The 15,428-nt window shown below is 49.1% G+C and overlaps 1 protein-coding gene across 1 annotated transcript; it reads right to left on the bottom strand.

Moving 5' to 3' along the window:
• Nucleotides 1–397: 397 nt before the first annotated feature.
• Nucleotides 398–13,875, bottom strand: ELK4 (ETS transcription factor ELK4). Its single transcript, XM_066335604.1, is given in 7 exon segments — nucleotides 398–637; nucleotides 1,815–1,931; nucleotides 3,421–3,582; nucleotides 3,584–3,907; nucleotides 3,909–4,361; nucleotides 5,684–5,899; nucleotides 13,771–13,875. Coding segments are annotated over 7 exon segments (1,446 nt in total). The 5' UTR covers nucleotides 13,846–13,875; the 3' UTR covers nucleotides 398–538.
• Nucleotides 13,876–15,428: the final 1,553 nt, after the last annotated feature.

The raw sequence follows: 15,428 nt of genomic DNA, 5'->3' as shown, positions 1-15,428 counted from the left end.
TTGGGCAGAGCTGAGCACAAACAGCCCATTCCCAAACATTTCCTGGAATGCCAGCTTCCATCAGGGTTCAGGGTTCTCCTCGCTGAGCACAGGAAGCAGAAGAAAAGAAGAGTTTGTTATATATATATATATAATTTTTTTTTTTTTTTTTTGTCCCAAGAGTCACAGAGAAAAGCCTCCCCCTGGTGTTTGTTTGCTGCAGTCAGTGCACACTCAGTTTTGCTGCAACACCACCCAAAATTCCTTTTGGACACGAGGTGGGAGGAAAAAAAAAAATCTTCCAAACCAAGGAGGAGAAGAGAACTGGAGCTGCAGCTCCTATTAAGGCGTTTGCATATAACATTCCCAACCTGGGTTCTTCCAAAAACAAAACCAAAAAATGGGGGGATTTTTTGCAATAAAAAAAAAGGGGCTTTTTTTTGTTTTGTTTTGATTTGGGGAACAGCAACAACCAAGAAGAAGCAAAGGTGGTTGGAGAGAAGTGTCCTGGCTGTGCCTGGCTGGCCACACTGTGTCCTTTTCCCAGGAATTCCGTGTGCTATGTCTTCTGGAGATCCGGGGAGAAGGGGCCAGGGGTGGAGGGTCCATCCAGTCCAGACAGAGTAAATGGGCCGTGACTGTTCAGCACTGATGGAAACTGAGACAGAAAGCAAGAAAATAATTTAAAAAAATCACTTTAATTCATTGTTCTTGCCGTATCTGTGCACGAAGGAATAAAAATCCACGTAACAAAACGAAGCAAAGTCACCTCAAAGAATCCTCTTGGCTCCTCACTTTTGATTTATTTTTTAATGCCATTAATTTTTAATGTCACAGTGACCCCCCTCCCTGAGCTGAGCACTGGCTCATATCCTCATTAAAATCTGACTTTAATCCAGGTTGTGGGGAAAACAGGGTCTTTAATGAGCCCTCAGTTAATTATCAGCTCTGGCCAGGGTGAAAAAGCCAGTGTCCTTTCAGCCCTCCTTGTTTTATTTCCCATCCTCGTGGCACAGAGGAGGAACTTCCTTCATCTCCATGGAGATGGCAGATCCCAGCCCAGAAGATTGAATTAAATTCCTCCATGCCAACGGGATGAAATAAAAAAATCGATCAAATTGGTTAAATCAGACCCTTTGCCTCAGCAAATGTGGAAATTCCAGTGCCACAGTGGAAGTGTGAAGGAAAACCACAAGCATTACAACTAAAGGAAGGTGTTTTTATTAAATATAGTGGATTTTTTTTCCTATTTAGTGAACAAAACCCTGGCCTTGGGCACTTCCAGGGATCCAGGGGCAGCCACCTCACCCTCAAAGGGGTGGATTTTTTATGGATTTCATCCATAAAAATCATCAAAACCCGTGCCACACATCATCACAGAGATCAAACACAGGCTCTTTTTCCTCATTAGTCGTGAGAATTAATTAACATTTCTCAGCAGGAAGGATTGGAACGACCAAAAGAGAGAGGAAAATCTCAAAATTCAGGAAAACCCCAAGCAAAAAAAAAAAAAAAAGGGGACAGGGAGGAAATTTTTACAGGAAGAACAGACCTAAAGAAGGAGAATAACCTCTCTTTTTAAAGCAGTCCGTGCTGCAGTTAATTTCAAACATTCCTGAACCACCAAACATTTACAACACCCTGAAATAAAACAGGGCAAAAACTAAAACGAACTTCTAAAAACTTATAAAAGCCACCACAGAGAGTAGGAAAAAAAACCCCAACAATTTAATTTCCACAGCAAACACTCGGCATAAGTGATCCCTGCTGGGTGAGGGACCAAAAAAATCCCTGGAAAAAACCAAAACACAAACGAGTAAAGCCTTTGGGCTCACCTGGAAGAGGGTGTTAGCACCTTGTAGCCTGGCAGGGCTGAGCGGAGCCACCGGGCTCAGGGTGCTCCAGAAGTGGATGCTGGAGAGCAGAGGGCTGGGAGTCAGCAGGATGGGAGTCTGCAAACACAGGGGCAAACAGCGGTGAGAGCCTCTCCCCGTGGAATTCCAGCCCTTCCCTGGGAAATTCCAGCCCTTCCCTGGGAAATTCCAGCTTTTTCCCAGTGGAATTCCATTTTTTTCCCATGGATTTCCAGCTTTTCCCCACTGAATTCCAGCTTTTTCTCGTAGAATTCCAGCTTTTTTTCCCATGGAAGTCCACCTTTTCCCCATGGAATTACAGCCCTTTCCCTGTGGAATTCCAGCGTTTTCCCTATGGAATTCCAGCTTTTTCCCCGTGGAATTCCAGCTTTTTCCCCGTGGAATTCCAGCCCTTTCCCTGTGGAATTCCAGCCCTTTCCCGTGGAATTCCAGCCCTTTCCCTGTGGAATTCCAGCCTCTTCCCGTGGAATTCCAGCCACAACCACCCTCCTCAAACCACCGTAGCTTTCAGGAGCTCCCATCCCCTCCTTCCTCCCGCTCCTCCTCCTCCCTGCCAGCCCCATCCCCTTCTCCCTCCCCTCGCTCAGCAATCCCACCCTTTTATTTATCATTCCTCTCATTTCCCCAAATCCTGCTGGAAGCCACAGCAGAGCAGCTCCTCCTCCCATCCAGCACCTGCCCTCTGGAAAAGCAGGATTCTGGATTTAAAAAGGGAATAAAATCCCCAACCCCACACTGGGCACACACCCGGCTCCTGGGGCCACTGACAGCTCCAGCAACAACAAAAGGAATTTCCACCCAGCTCCTGAATATCCCAGCCAAGCACTTCCCGGGGTGCCAAAAGAACAACTTCACTTGGATTTTGTTCTTTGGTTTTGTTTTTTTTTTTTTTTTTCTTTTTTCCCTCCTGTCTTCAGCCATTTCAGTTTTCAACCAGCAGCTTCCCCACGGTTTCACTCTTAATTCCAATTTATTGCAGGGGAGAGATTACACAGATACAGAGTGATTTAACAGCCCTGCTGGATTCTGTTCTCTTCCAAGTTTTCCAGGAGACATGAAAGCTTTCCTTTCCCACACAACGATAACAACCGAATGAAGCAGCTGCTCTTATTGCTGCTTCCTCCCAAGACTTTGGCTTTAACTAAATGTTATTAACTGAGTATAAAAAAGTTGAGCAGACACCTCTGTGGGTCTCTGGTTCTGAAGGATTTTCAATAAGCAACATTTTCAAAAAAGCTGCAGGATTTAGGAATAATTCAGCATCCCCCCAGAAAGGTTTACAGAGATCCTGCAGGAGCTGCTTTGGGTTTTGTCCCCACAGCCCTGTATACCTGGGCACCCTTTGGGGTGAATTAACACCCATTGTGAATCAAACTTGTGTCCCATTAATTAAAACCAAAACACCAAAAAAACCAACCCAACATCCAGGGAGTGACATCCTGAGTTTCGAATCTCCGCTCACAATGAACTATTCATTTTCCACTTGCTGTTTTCGAGCATAACATAATCACTATTGTTAGCTTTAAAAAATAAAACAGAAATGAAAGAAAGCAGGAAATCTGGTCACCTGAGAGAAAAGTGCTGGAGTAAGAGAAGCAGTTGGCAGAGAAGGGCTCAGGATCCCCAGAGGACTCGGGTCACTGCCTGTGATGACCAGAGTAGGAGCCAACTCCAGCCCTTTGGGTTTCTTCGACCTGGAGAGGTGGTTGGCAAATTCCTTCTCCAGCCCCAGCCGAATCCTGCTGCTGCTCTTTGGGCTCTGGGGATTGGTGCTGGAGGCTCTGGGCCTGCTCCAGCTGCTGGGAAGCCACAGACTCGATGTCTGTGTCAATGTCCAGGTCGGGGTTGGAGCTCAGGGGCGGCGAGGGCGGCGTGGGGGGCACCTGCAGGGCGGGAGACACCGAGGCCATGGGTGGGGTCGGGGTGAAGCTGCTGCTCAAGTTCGGCAAAGGTGCTGGAGGAGCCTCGGGGACGGTCAGCTTGGGCAGCACCAGAGTCTCCAGGGTCTGCAGGGTCTCCTCAGAGCCCAGGGGAAGCGAGGAGGACACGGTGGGGGGCGGCAGATGTCACCGTGGAGGGGACAGAAGCCACCGCAGAGGTGGTGGAGACCAACGGGGCAGAGGGAGGCTTCTTGGAGGGCACGGTGACAAACTTGATGACAGAAGGGGTGGGGTCCTGAGGTTTCTTCTCCGTCAGCTTCTCGGCCGGGTTCTCGATCTTGATGGACCTGAAGAGCTTCACGCTGGAGGAGTTGAGGGAGTTGAGGGTGAAGGAGGAGTACAGGCCTGAGTGGATGTAGTCGTTCCGGCTGGAGGACTTAGCGCAGGGCTGGGATTTCTCCTTCCCGCAGCTCTCCGCGTCTTTGGGAGCGCTGGGCACCTCCCCAAAGCCCGGCATTTCGGGGTCTCCCTCCATCCTCCCCACCACCAGCGGATCCATGTTCAGGATCTCGGGGTACGACACGAATTTGTACACGAATTTCTTCCCGTTCACCTTCTTTATGATGTTCTGGGCAAGGGGAAAGGGGAAAAAGGAGACAAAAGTGTGTTTAGAACTTTCTTCGGATTAATTTTCTTCCTACAAACGCTGCCTAAAATAGGCAGAGGAATTAAAGTCTGTAATCTTTCAGCCAAACCCAAAAAAAAAAAAAAAAGAAAAAAAAAAAGAGAATGTTGCTTTTTGCTTTTTTTCCTGTTTTAAAAACACCCTGAGTGTTGCAGTTCTGCTCCCAGAGCTGGCAGACAAAACACTGCAACAGGTGAGCTTAACCTGACATTTAACACGCTCAAAACAACCTAAAAACTGCCAAAAAATCCTGTTGGACATCTTCAGTTAAAGAAAAAAACGCCCATTACCCCCATCAAGGATCACTGAGCTGGGTTCATTACGGGTAATTTAATAGCAGACCTTGCTAAAGGGTTTCTCCAGGACTGCAGAACTGAGAGCTTGTGCTTCCAATCAAACCACCTTTAGCCTTAATAAAATGATAATAAAGGAAAAGAAGCAGCTGAACTCGTCAGCAGAACGCAGGCTAATCACTTATTTCAATACCACAGAGCAGCATCTGTCAAACTCGTTTTGCTCCTCAGCGAAATGCCACACACACTCTGGATTTGGGATTATCCTTATTTATCATTCCCTGATTGTTGCTGAGATCTCTCAGCACCGAGGCAGGTTTGTGCCACCCAGGGATGAACACCAGCATCCTCCCACCTGCTCCAGGCTGAGGCTCCTCAGAAACTGGGGGTTATTTTTATCTGCTCCACTCACACAGGAGCAGCCGTGGGATAAAGGGGAACAACAAAGGTGAGACTGGAAGGTGTTGGGTAAACAAAAGCTCCTTACTCTGCTGGGCTGAAAAAAAAGTGGTCAAACTGAAGGTGAAAATCTGAATGCACAGAGAAAATAATTTTTAAAAAAATTGGGTTGGAAAATGTTTCTTTTGAGAGGAATACGCAAAGAGAAAGGTGCAAAAAGATCTGAAAGCGGTGCAATATTCACGCTCTCCATCATCATCCTCTCCTGGTGCTTTACCTGGATTTCAACCCTGGCTATTTTTGGAATTCAGACCCAAAGGCAGATTTGTATTAGCAAAGACACCAAGGCTTTGCCCAAAGCCACCAGAACCTCCCAAAAAGACCCCCCAACCAGCGAGGAGGAAACAGCGCGCCCATAAACGAAATTCAAAACCAACCCCAACACCTTTAAACAAAGCAGCCCGACTTCCTTCCACCTGGCAGAGACACAGCAGTGCCACCCTTCCCCTGGAGGAGGGAACAAAAGCTCCTGAGCTCCGAGGGATGAGGATTGGAGCAGGATTTCCACCCTACCTTCACGTAGTAATAACGCAACGCCCGGCTGAGTTTATCATAGTTCATGCTGGGCTTGTTCTTGCGGATCCCCCAGAGCCTGGCCACCTCCTCTGCCTGCAGCAGCTTGAATTCCCCGTCGTTGGAGGTCCAGCAGATGATATTCTTGTTCTGGGGCTCTTGGAGCAGCTGGAGGAGGAACTGCCACAGGGTGATGGCACTGTCCATAGCAGAGAGCTGCAATTCACAAAGGCGGGTTAAACCCGGAGCAAATTTCCCCTAAAAGGTGGGGTAAGGGGCAGGGGAGATGAAAACGGGAGCAGGGATTGTTATTTCCCAAAGGCAGCAAAGAGTAAAAAAAATTATTAGTCACCAGTCGTGAAAGATGTTCCCTGCAGAACGGAGGGGCTGAGTGCCAACTCTGGCGTCTCCTCCCACATGTCAGTACTTTTCACATGGGTTATATTTAGCCTCATTTAACTAAATCAGGTCACTTTGGGTAAGTTGCAGTGAGTCACTACAACCCCCCCCAGAAAAAAAGATAAAAAAATAAATGTTTCCAAGTTGTTCCATGTTCACCCACTCTGGCTAGTGGTGGTTTGTGAGAATCAGCTCAGGTAGAGCCAGGTAGGGATCAAACCATCCCTGAGCTCCTCGTTTCTCACCTGCTCCCACCTCGGAGGGAACGCAGCACAACGAGGGACTGCAAAGCTCCAGGAAGATGCCACAGCAAAACCAACAAGATTTTCCCTCAGTTTTCATCCCTGCCTCTTTGCCAGCGGCCCTCTCGATCAGCCCAGTCTCTCTTTCAAACCTTTTTCCCTGGTTTGTCGTGTTGGTTTTGTTTTTAATGAAAGCAAACACAAAACTAAATTAAAATTATTCCAAACACTGCCTTTGCTCGGTTCTTAACTCCTTCCATGTCTCACCCACCACAGTGATTTAGGCTGGGACTTTCTAGGACTGACATCTGCCACTTGACTCCTGCTCTAAAGCTGCTGATGCACAAATTCATCAAGGACAGCCCAGGCCGAGAGAAAACATTTTACCTTGACCATATCTGACTGCACCAAACAGTATTTCCACAGATATTTTTAAGCAGAGCACTCATCCTTCTGGATAAAGACACAGCGTGAATTAAACCAGACAAAACATTAATTCAGCATCTCCTGTAGATTCTCTTAGTCCAGAACTAACAGAACTAAAAGAACTAACAGAACTTGTGGATTAATGCAGCTTAAACTTCCTCCTGTGAAATAAAAACAGAGGAAAAATGCTCTGGGATAGCGAACAACACTAAAAATATCTGGATGTACATAACCATCGTATTTTCCCCCCTAAGTAAAGGGGGTCCAGGGGTTCCATCTGGGTGAATTTGATATTCCAATGCTATTCCCAAGCTCCAAAGCAAAGGCATGAAGCCCAGCCCCAGGCAGCAGGAGCCAGGCTGGTGTTGGTTGAAGTCCCTGTGTACACAGGGCTCAGTTTGAGATCCAGCTGGTCCTGCCAGCTCATCTTTGCTCCCAAAGCCTTTTATTCCAATCTCATTAGTGCCCAGCACTTATCCAGCCCTATATAAGGAAGGGAACTGTGTCCAGAGGAGAGGCTGAGCACTCAGGGAGCCCAGGGACAGGATTAGAGCTGACAGTTCACCCAGGGCTCTCGGGGAAACGAGGTGCCCCTAGGGCAGGTACATTTTTTGGGCCCAGCCCTGTGGCCTTTTTCAGCCCTTCTGCAGAAATCCCTGCCTCGTGGCACACGGCCTGACGTGACATTGATCCAGCCAGGTAAATTGCTGCAATTACAGGGCACAATCTCCAAGGGAAGGACACCCACACCCCCTCGTTAGGCTGGCCCGAGGTGCTTTCCCTGTTAATTACTGCACACCTACAACTCCCTGCTTGCCCAAATTAATTGCTCGGCGCTCCAAGAAACTTAAGGCTGCGCTTCCAGACTCTTCCCACAGCGCTCTGTGCTGTGCCAGCTGATCCGTGCAGGACTTAGGGACCAGATAAAACACCTCCAACCCCCTCCAGACCCTCCTGGTGTTGCCATTTATCCCTGAACATCCCAGGGTTTGTGCCGCGTTATCCACGCGGGGATGATGCAGCCACACGTGGTGGCATGGAGAGCACGAGGACTTGGCTCTGCCACCCAGCAGAGCTGTCAGGAGCAGGGAGATGTGCTAACAGAGAGAGAGAGAGAGCAGGGAAACGAAGCTGAGTGATTATTCCCACGCTGTGTTCATCCCCAGCAACGTGGAAATCAGATTAGCAACACGATCACAGTGCAAAAGGCTTTTTTTTTTTTTGTCCCCTCACCCTTCCTGCTTTAAAAAATCCACGCAGCTTTCATCCCAGAATGGAAGTGGGGTTGTTTTATAAAGCTGCTGTCCTTTAGGAAGTCCCACCTTGCTGTTAATTCCAAGCTGAGCCAAGCTAAGAGCTGCTGCCCAGGTGACAGCTGGTCTGGAATGCAGCTGGGGATGCACAGGGCAGCACAAAGTTCTGTAAAACGGCACACACAGAGTGGCCAAAAAGGATGGCAAACAGCAGATATTAAAAAACCAACTACTAGGTATTAAAAAACAAGCAGGGGAAAAAAAAAAAAAAAAAAAAAAAAAAAAAAAAAAAAAAAAACCCCAAAACCAAACACCTTTCCCAGCGAGATGAGCCAAAGTTAAAGAGTTCATGCTGCTGGGATCCTGCAGTTTTCCAGCTGGAAGGCTCCTCAGCCAGGGGCAGAGTTACAGACTGTACTGGAGTGCAATTTTGATCAAGTTCCTCCTGATGTTTCTGGCATTTGCAGCTTCAGGCGTGTCACGATTCTGTCCATCGCTCAGAGGACACACAGCAAAGCCCCAGCTGGGAAAAGTCTTGTCTAAGAAACATGAAAAAGCTGCAGAGGCCTCAGAGAGTCCCCTGGCTGTCACAGGGCAGGAGCAGAGAGGACTCTGGAACTGCTCATGCGTGGCTTTTACTGCGTGAAAACAGAATGAATATTCCTCTTTGTTAAATATTCACTGCTTTGGTCTCCAGGGAGTGATGGAGATCCCTCAGTGCAACCTCAGGGAAACCTCCCAGAAATGGGCAATGGGGAGTTTTTCTGGAGGTTGCATCCAAAGGGAAGGCCAGAAAACAACCCTGGTCAAAGCAAAGGGATCACAGGTGGGTTTTGTCCCTCCAGAGTGCAGGAGGGAGTTGTTACCTGGGAAAGTCCAGTGTGTGTTAGCAGACAATGCTGTGCCTCATTGAACTCTCACCTAACTGTAGTACAAAACTTGCTCTGATACAGCAGAAGAATACATAAAAATCACCTCTTGTTCCTCCAGGAAAAAGCAGAATATATATTAAAAACAAATCACACGAGATGTAAAATGAAAAGCAGCACAGGGTGAGCTGAGCACTTCTCTTTGTCTGAGCATCACCAAACGTGGGGAAAAGGTTTTTCCTCCTCCAGCACCCAGGAGGAAAAGGTTTTTCTTTCTCCAGCACCCAGGAGGAAAAGGTTTTTCCTGCTCCAGCACCCAGGAGGAAAAGGTTTTTCCTGCTCCAGCACCCAGGAGGAAAAGGTTTTTCCTGCTCCAGCACCCAGGAGGAAAAGGTTTTTCCTGCTCCAGCACCCAGGAGGAAAAGGTTTTTCCTGCTCCAGCACCCAGGAGGCAGCTGCTGCCTTTCCTGAGCCTTTCCCTCGGCACCAACAGGGACGAAAAGTGGCTCCAGAAGCCCCTGTCCCACTCCTGCGTGACCCATGAAATGTCCTCTCAGTTTGTGAACAGCATTTCAACTTCTTACATCTCCTCAAAAGGCCTCACTCTCCTCCCTCTCAGAGCACAAAACCCCTCCCAGGACGAACACACCAACAATTACAAACACACCACAGCAAAACACCTTTTGGTGAAGGGTTTTTTTTCCTCCCTCCCAAGAGCTCGTGGAGAAAGGAAAAAGCCTCACTGGGAAAGGGAACGAGCAGGAGAAGCAACAGCCAGTTTCTTTCCCCTCCTGCAAGCATGTGAGCAGGAGGGAAAAAATAGTTGCTAGAGGCAGAGGGCAGCTCTGCTTTGTAAGGAGGGAGCTAAAATAGAGCACTATTATTGTCTTGAGATCTTCTCCCGACCCTACGGGTGACCCTGGAGTTCAGCAGGAGCTGCACAGCACCCTGAGCCCGCTCCTGCAGCCACCAAACCAGCTTTTGGGCTCTGTCTCTTCTCCTGGCTTCTCCTCCGTGTGATCCCTGGGCTTACAGAGCCCCGGGGTTTGGCTTTTCCCGGGAATGGGAGGTGGAATCAGGGCTGGCACGGGTTTGTTTAGGAAGTGGCACAATAAATCCTAATATTCACCTTCTGTGCTCGAAAAGGATCCTTGTGCACGCCCTGGGAAGGGAGCAAAGGCAGGATTCAAGGGGGTTAGGCCTGTCCTAAGCCCCTCCTTCGAGGTCTGCTGGCAGATTTCCCGTGCTTTGACTCAACCCCAAATAATCTCCAATAATCTTTCACCTCCATTCCTCTGGTGAAGCATCTGCAGCCTGATGGTTTCTGCAGATGGGCTGAATCAAAAAAACAAAAAAGCCTTGTCAGGCCCCCACACAGGAACAGAGAGCAAAGGAAGGATGTCACAGCCACGCAGCAAAACCATCCCCAGCAGGGCTGAGCTGGCAGGGTGACAGCTGTCCCACTGTCACACCGAGGGCACAGCCCCAAAAACAGCGACCTGGGAAGCAGAGGAAACTCAGGGACACACAGAAAACACCTCCCAGCCCCAAAAATCAAAAGCAGCAACAGGTCTGGGGGAGCTCACGGTGCTGCAGGTGAGCCAAGGGACGCTTCAATGGCAGGAAATTCCAGCAGGGTGATGGCAGCACTGGAGCTGCTCAGCTTTTACTTCCCAAAGCCATTCCCAGGGGTTTTTTTGGCTCTTTGGGAAGGGCCACGGTGGGTGAGCAGGAGGAATCCTGCAGACAATAACTCCTGCCCTGTTGAGCAACACTGGACACGAGGGTTGTTCCAGGAAAACAAACAGAGCTGCCTGGAGGAGACTTTTGGAGGTCACGGGCCCAAGGCCACGTTGGAAACCTCCAATTTTTTCCCCCACCTCTTGGTCCCAATTAAATAAATGAATAATTAAATGGCTGCCCTGTCCCTTTTGTTGTAGTGGCAGGTGTGATTTAGGTGATGAAGCAGCCAATTAAGTGGTTATCAAAATAAAGCCAAGCAAGTTTCATCAGCAATATCCTGTTCCTAATAAACTTTTCCTGAAAGCTTTTCCAGCTCCTGGGGCTCTGACTCGCCTGTATCGTTATTTTTAGGATTTTATCAATTTTAATTAATTTTAGATAGGGTTTACTGTCAAAAAAAAAAAAAAAAAAACCAAATAATGCACAAACTTACAGTCCAAAAGCTGATGTTGTGGGAATTGAATCCTTTTCCAGAACACACACAGGGGGAAATGCCCCATAAAAGCCTCTTACATGTGTAAAATAATAATAATAATAATAAAAAAATTAAACAAGGGATTCAAACTAAAGATACAGAATTCTAAACCTCCCTTAAAAAAAAATAAAAATAAAATTCCAACTCCTGGCACCACTCCAGGTAGTAAACAAATGATATTTTTTTTCAACAACGACCTAAAATCAGGAGGAAAAACAAGGAAAAAAAAACCCAAACTCCAAGAAATTCTTCTTTTCCCCTTGGCCCTGGCATTCCCTGCACTGCTGTTCCAAATCCAGAAAATGAGATTGTTGGGAAGGAGCAGCCGTGGTTCTCAGGGCAGGAAGTTCCCTGGAAGGAAATGCTGAAGGATGTCCTCATGATAAGAGCTGCTCCAGAGTTTTCATTGCCTAATCCCACTCCAAGCCTCTCTCTCTCTCCCTCTCTTTTTTTTTTTTTTTTTTTTAACTCAAAACAAATGTTGCAATAAATTTCCTCTCCCTGGCTGGAAAATGAAGCCGCTTGAGACGAAATTAAGGTGTTTTAGCAAATATTTTTGGGGGGTTAGGAACCGACTGTTTCAGCTTTTAAGCCTTGAGAGAGGAAAAAAAAAAAAAAAAAACTTATTTTTTTGTTTCTTTGCATTTTCCAGTTTTTCCTCAGCGTTTTTTGGCCTTTCTGGATTAGCCAAGATCAGGAACAGACCATGAAGGACAACAATGACATCAGGATTTCCATGGGACTCACGGCTGCAGCCTCAGGTTGGCAGCAGATGAGCCAAAGCAGCTTTTTGGGGATATTTTAATCCTGACACAGGGGACGGATCAAAACCATAGATTTTATTATTTTTTTTTAATTATCAAACACCATTTGGATTATCACACCTCACTCTGAATGTCGAACCTGACAAAAAACAGGGAGGGGAAAAGGGGATTTTAAAGTGTAATTCCTGCTTCAATCCCTCTGCTCCTCCATCCCTGCCTGGGGACATCCCAACTCTAATTTCCCTGATTTTCCACATTTCCCTGGTTTTTCAGCATTACCCCTTCCCCACTTTTCTCTTGTTTTTAAGCTACAAGAGCTTGGGGGAGGTTTAGGACACACACAGAAGGGACGAGAAAAACTTCCAAACCAAAATTAAAAAAAAACTCCTTTGATGGCTTTGTGACCCCTGCCGGGATTGTTCCATAAAACCTCTGATTTCCTGGAAGCTCCTAAGGAGATTACAGCTCCTTCCTCGTCCTCAGCCGGGCCCAGGGCACTGTTTACACATTAAATCTTCTCACACAGGGCACAAATCCATCTGCTTGAAGGAAAAAAGCATCCTCCAGCTCCGAGCTGGAATAATCCAAAAAACAAAAAAATAAAATAAAAAAAAAAAATTAAAAAAAAAAAAGCAAAGCACAGATTTGGAATTTTTAATTTATTTTTTTTTTCTGGCTGCCTGGTGGAAAGGAAATCTGATTTCAGCTGTTGAAGCTCCCCTCGAAGGGTGTTTATGGTACACTCAGCGCCGTTGTCATGGCGATGGAACAACTCTTCCCTGCGAACAGGAGCGGAGACCCTAAAAATAAACAGCCCCGAGCCAAACCACGCAGCCAGCACCGTGTGTCCGTGGGGATGGGAGAAATCCTAAAAACCACCGGAGCCTCCAGAAAAAAAAAAAAAAAAATCGCTTTGCTTTTCGCAGGAGCTGCTCCTTAAAAAAAAAAAAAAAATAAAAACAAAAAATAAAAACAACAAAAAAAGCGGCGCGGTTCTGGATGTTGTCCAGCCCCGATGGGGATTTTTGGGGATGGAGAGGAAGGGAGGTGGCACACAGGTACGGGATGTGTGTGTGTGTGTGTGTGTTTGGACGAGTGAACAGCAAATAAAAAGCAGGATTTGCAGGATTTGCATACTTTCCCCTCCGCCTCCCCTCTTGATGTGGGCAGGAATCCACCCAGTTCAGACAGGGGAGTGCGGGAGGATGAAAAAAAAAAATAAAATAAAATAATAATAGTGGTGAAGAATTAAAAAGAAAACCCACCAAAAAGGAGCAGGTATTGGATGTAACCAGCCTTTGGAGCCAAATAACCAAAGCCTGGATCCAAACAACTGCTGGGCTCAACCAACAAAGCCCCGCACTCCAAATTCTCCTGGATCCAAAGATTCCCTGCATCCCCAAAATCTCCTGGATCCCAGGATTCCCTGCATCCCCAAAATCTCCTGGATGCCAAGATTCCCTGCATCCCACCACGTAACCGCTGGATCCAAACCATTCCTGGAGACAGAAATCTCCTGGATCGCCCCAAGGCAGCCCCGGCTCCAAACAATCCTTGGACCCAAACAACCAAGCCCTGGATCCAAAAACCCCTCCAGGCTTTCACCAAGCGATCCCTGGATCCAAACAACTCCTTAGCCCCAACCAACCGATTCCTGGACCCATTATAAATCTCCTGCCTCCCTCCGCCTCCAAAGAACCGATTCCCGGACTCAAAAATCTCCCGCATCGCACCGACCTCTGGATCCAAACAACCGCCGCAGCCAAAAATCCTCTAAAATCCCGCCAACCCCCCTCAGGACCGAAGCCGGCCCGGCTCCGAACCAGCCCCCGGCTCCGGCCTCTCTCCGAGCCCCGTCCCAGCCCCGAGGGCGGCCGGGGCCTCACCGCCCCCCTCAGCCCCGCGCCCCCGCTCACCGAGGAGGAGCCCCGCCGCTGCCCGGGTGCCGTCGGGTGCCGGTGCTGGGCGCGGCCCCCCCCGCCGTCCCTCATGCCCGGCCCGGGCGCCGGGGCCGCATCCCGGGCGGGGCGGAGCGGGGCGGCCGCCTTCGACACGGCCGGGGGCGCGCGCCGACAGACCCTCCGCGGCCGCCGTAGCGCCGCTTCCGCCCACGGCCCCGCGGGCTTCGCGGGAGGCGGCCAATAGGAGCGCGGCGCTCGGAGGTCGCGGGCCAATGAGGAGGGCGCGCTGAGGGCGCGGGGAGGCTCTGGGGGCGGGGCTTAGGGCGCGGGCGGGACGCGCGGTCCCGGTGCCCGGGCTGGGCCATGTGCGCGGGCCCGGCGCCGAACCGGCCCCGAACCGGCCCTGAACCGACCCCGAACCGACCCCGAACCGACCCCGGATCGACCCCGAACCGGCCCCGAACCGGCCCCCGGGCCCTGGCCAGGACAGCCCCCGCCGCGCCCACAGCGCGCAGCTCCCCTCAGGGCGCTGTGGGGACCGCGGGGAGAGGCTCTTGCTGACGCGCGCAGCGCCTCAAAACGGTTCAAAACTTCACAACCCCTCCTCTGTTTTACCAATAAACACACGGAGGAACGATGTGAGCGCTCAGAGGTTAGCGGCGAGGCGAAGGGAGCAGGGGACTCGCTTTTCCCGCTGCAATTCCCTGCAATCGGCGCTCCCACTTTTTTTTTTTTTTTTTTCCCTGTTCTGAGAAAGTTGGACACCGAATTTCCCTTCCCGGGCTCGTGTTCTCCCCGGGGAGAAGGTTTCTCTCCAGAGCCCACCTGGGTGATGCCCCCGGGGCAGGCTGAGCCTCTGCAGGTGTTGGGTATTCCCGGAATTTTATTTATTCCCTTTTTTTTTTTTTAATGTGCCTCACCGCTGGCAAAGGCAGCGATGCCTATTTTATTTTATTTTATTTTATTCCCCTGGCTCAGGAGGCGCAGAGGGAGCGCCGGAGATGCCGAAGCTCATGGAAAACTCCCGGGGGAAGCTGCCAAGGAATGGTTTGGATGGGAAAGGATCCCAAAGGTTATCCCAGAGCTGTCCCTGCCATGGGCACCTTTCGCTGGACGATTCCAGGGATGGGATTTCCATCCCCAAATCCCACCCAGCCCTGCCCTGTGCCGCTGGGAACTCAATCCCTGTGTCCTGGCGCTCCGGGCCCTGCTCCAAAGCTCCTCTGCAGCTCTCCTTTATCAGAACGTTCTGTACAAAATAAATCAGGAGGGAGATAAGGACAAGGCAAGTCAGGGAGTTTGGGGTTTGGCAAAGGACAGGGGTTTCCCCAAAGCACGTTGTCACAGGGAGAGGGGAAGTTTTCAGCCGGGCTGACCATTATTTGTTCGTTTACAGAAGTTCATTTCCTTTCAAAATGCAGCGGTTATGGAGAATCTTTGGTGTTTTTCCCCAGCTGCACTTTCAAATAAAAAAAAAAAAAATTAAAAAAAACCAAAACAAAAGCAGTGGAAGGGATGAAGCAGGGAGGAGAGGGAAAGGAGGAAAAGAAACAAAAAGTCCTCCAGAATCACTTTCCTCAGCATTCAAAAGAATCAAACCCTTGGGAAGTGAAAGTGTGGAAAAGTTTTCCCTTTTCTTTTTCCTGTGGGAAGCATCAGGCAGCGTTTCCACA

Source organism: Sylvia atricapilla, chromosome 25, assembly GCF_009819655.1.
Source record: "Sylvia atricapilla isolate bSylAtr1 chromosome 25, bSylAtr1.pri, whole genome shotgun sequence".
NCBI classification, from domain to species: Eukaryota; Metazoa; Chordata; class Aves; order Passeriformes; family Sylviidae; genus Sylvia; species Sylvia atricapilla.
This window is presented reverse-complemented; position numbering and strand designations above follow the sequence as displayed.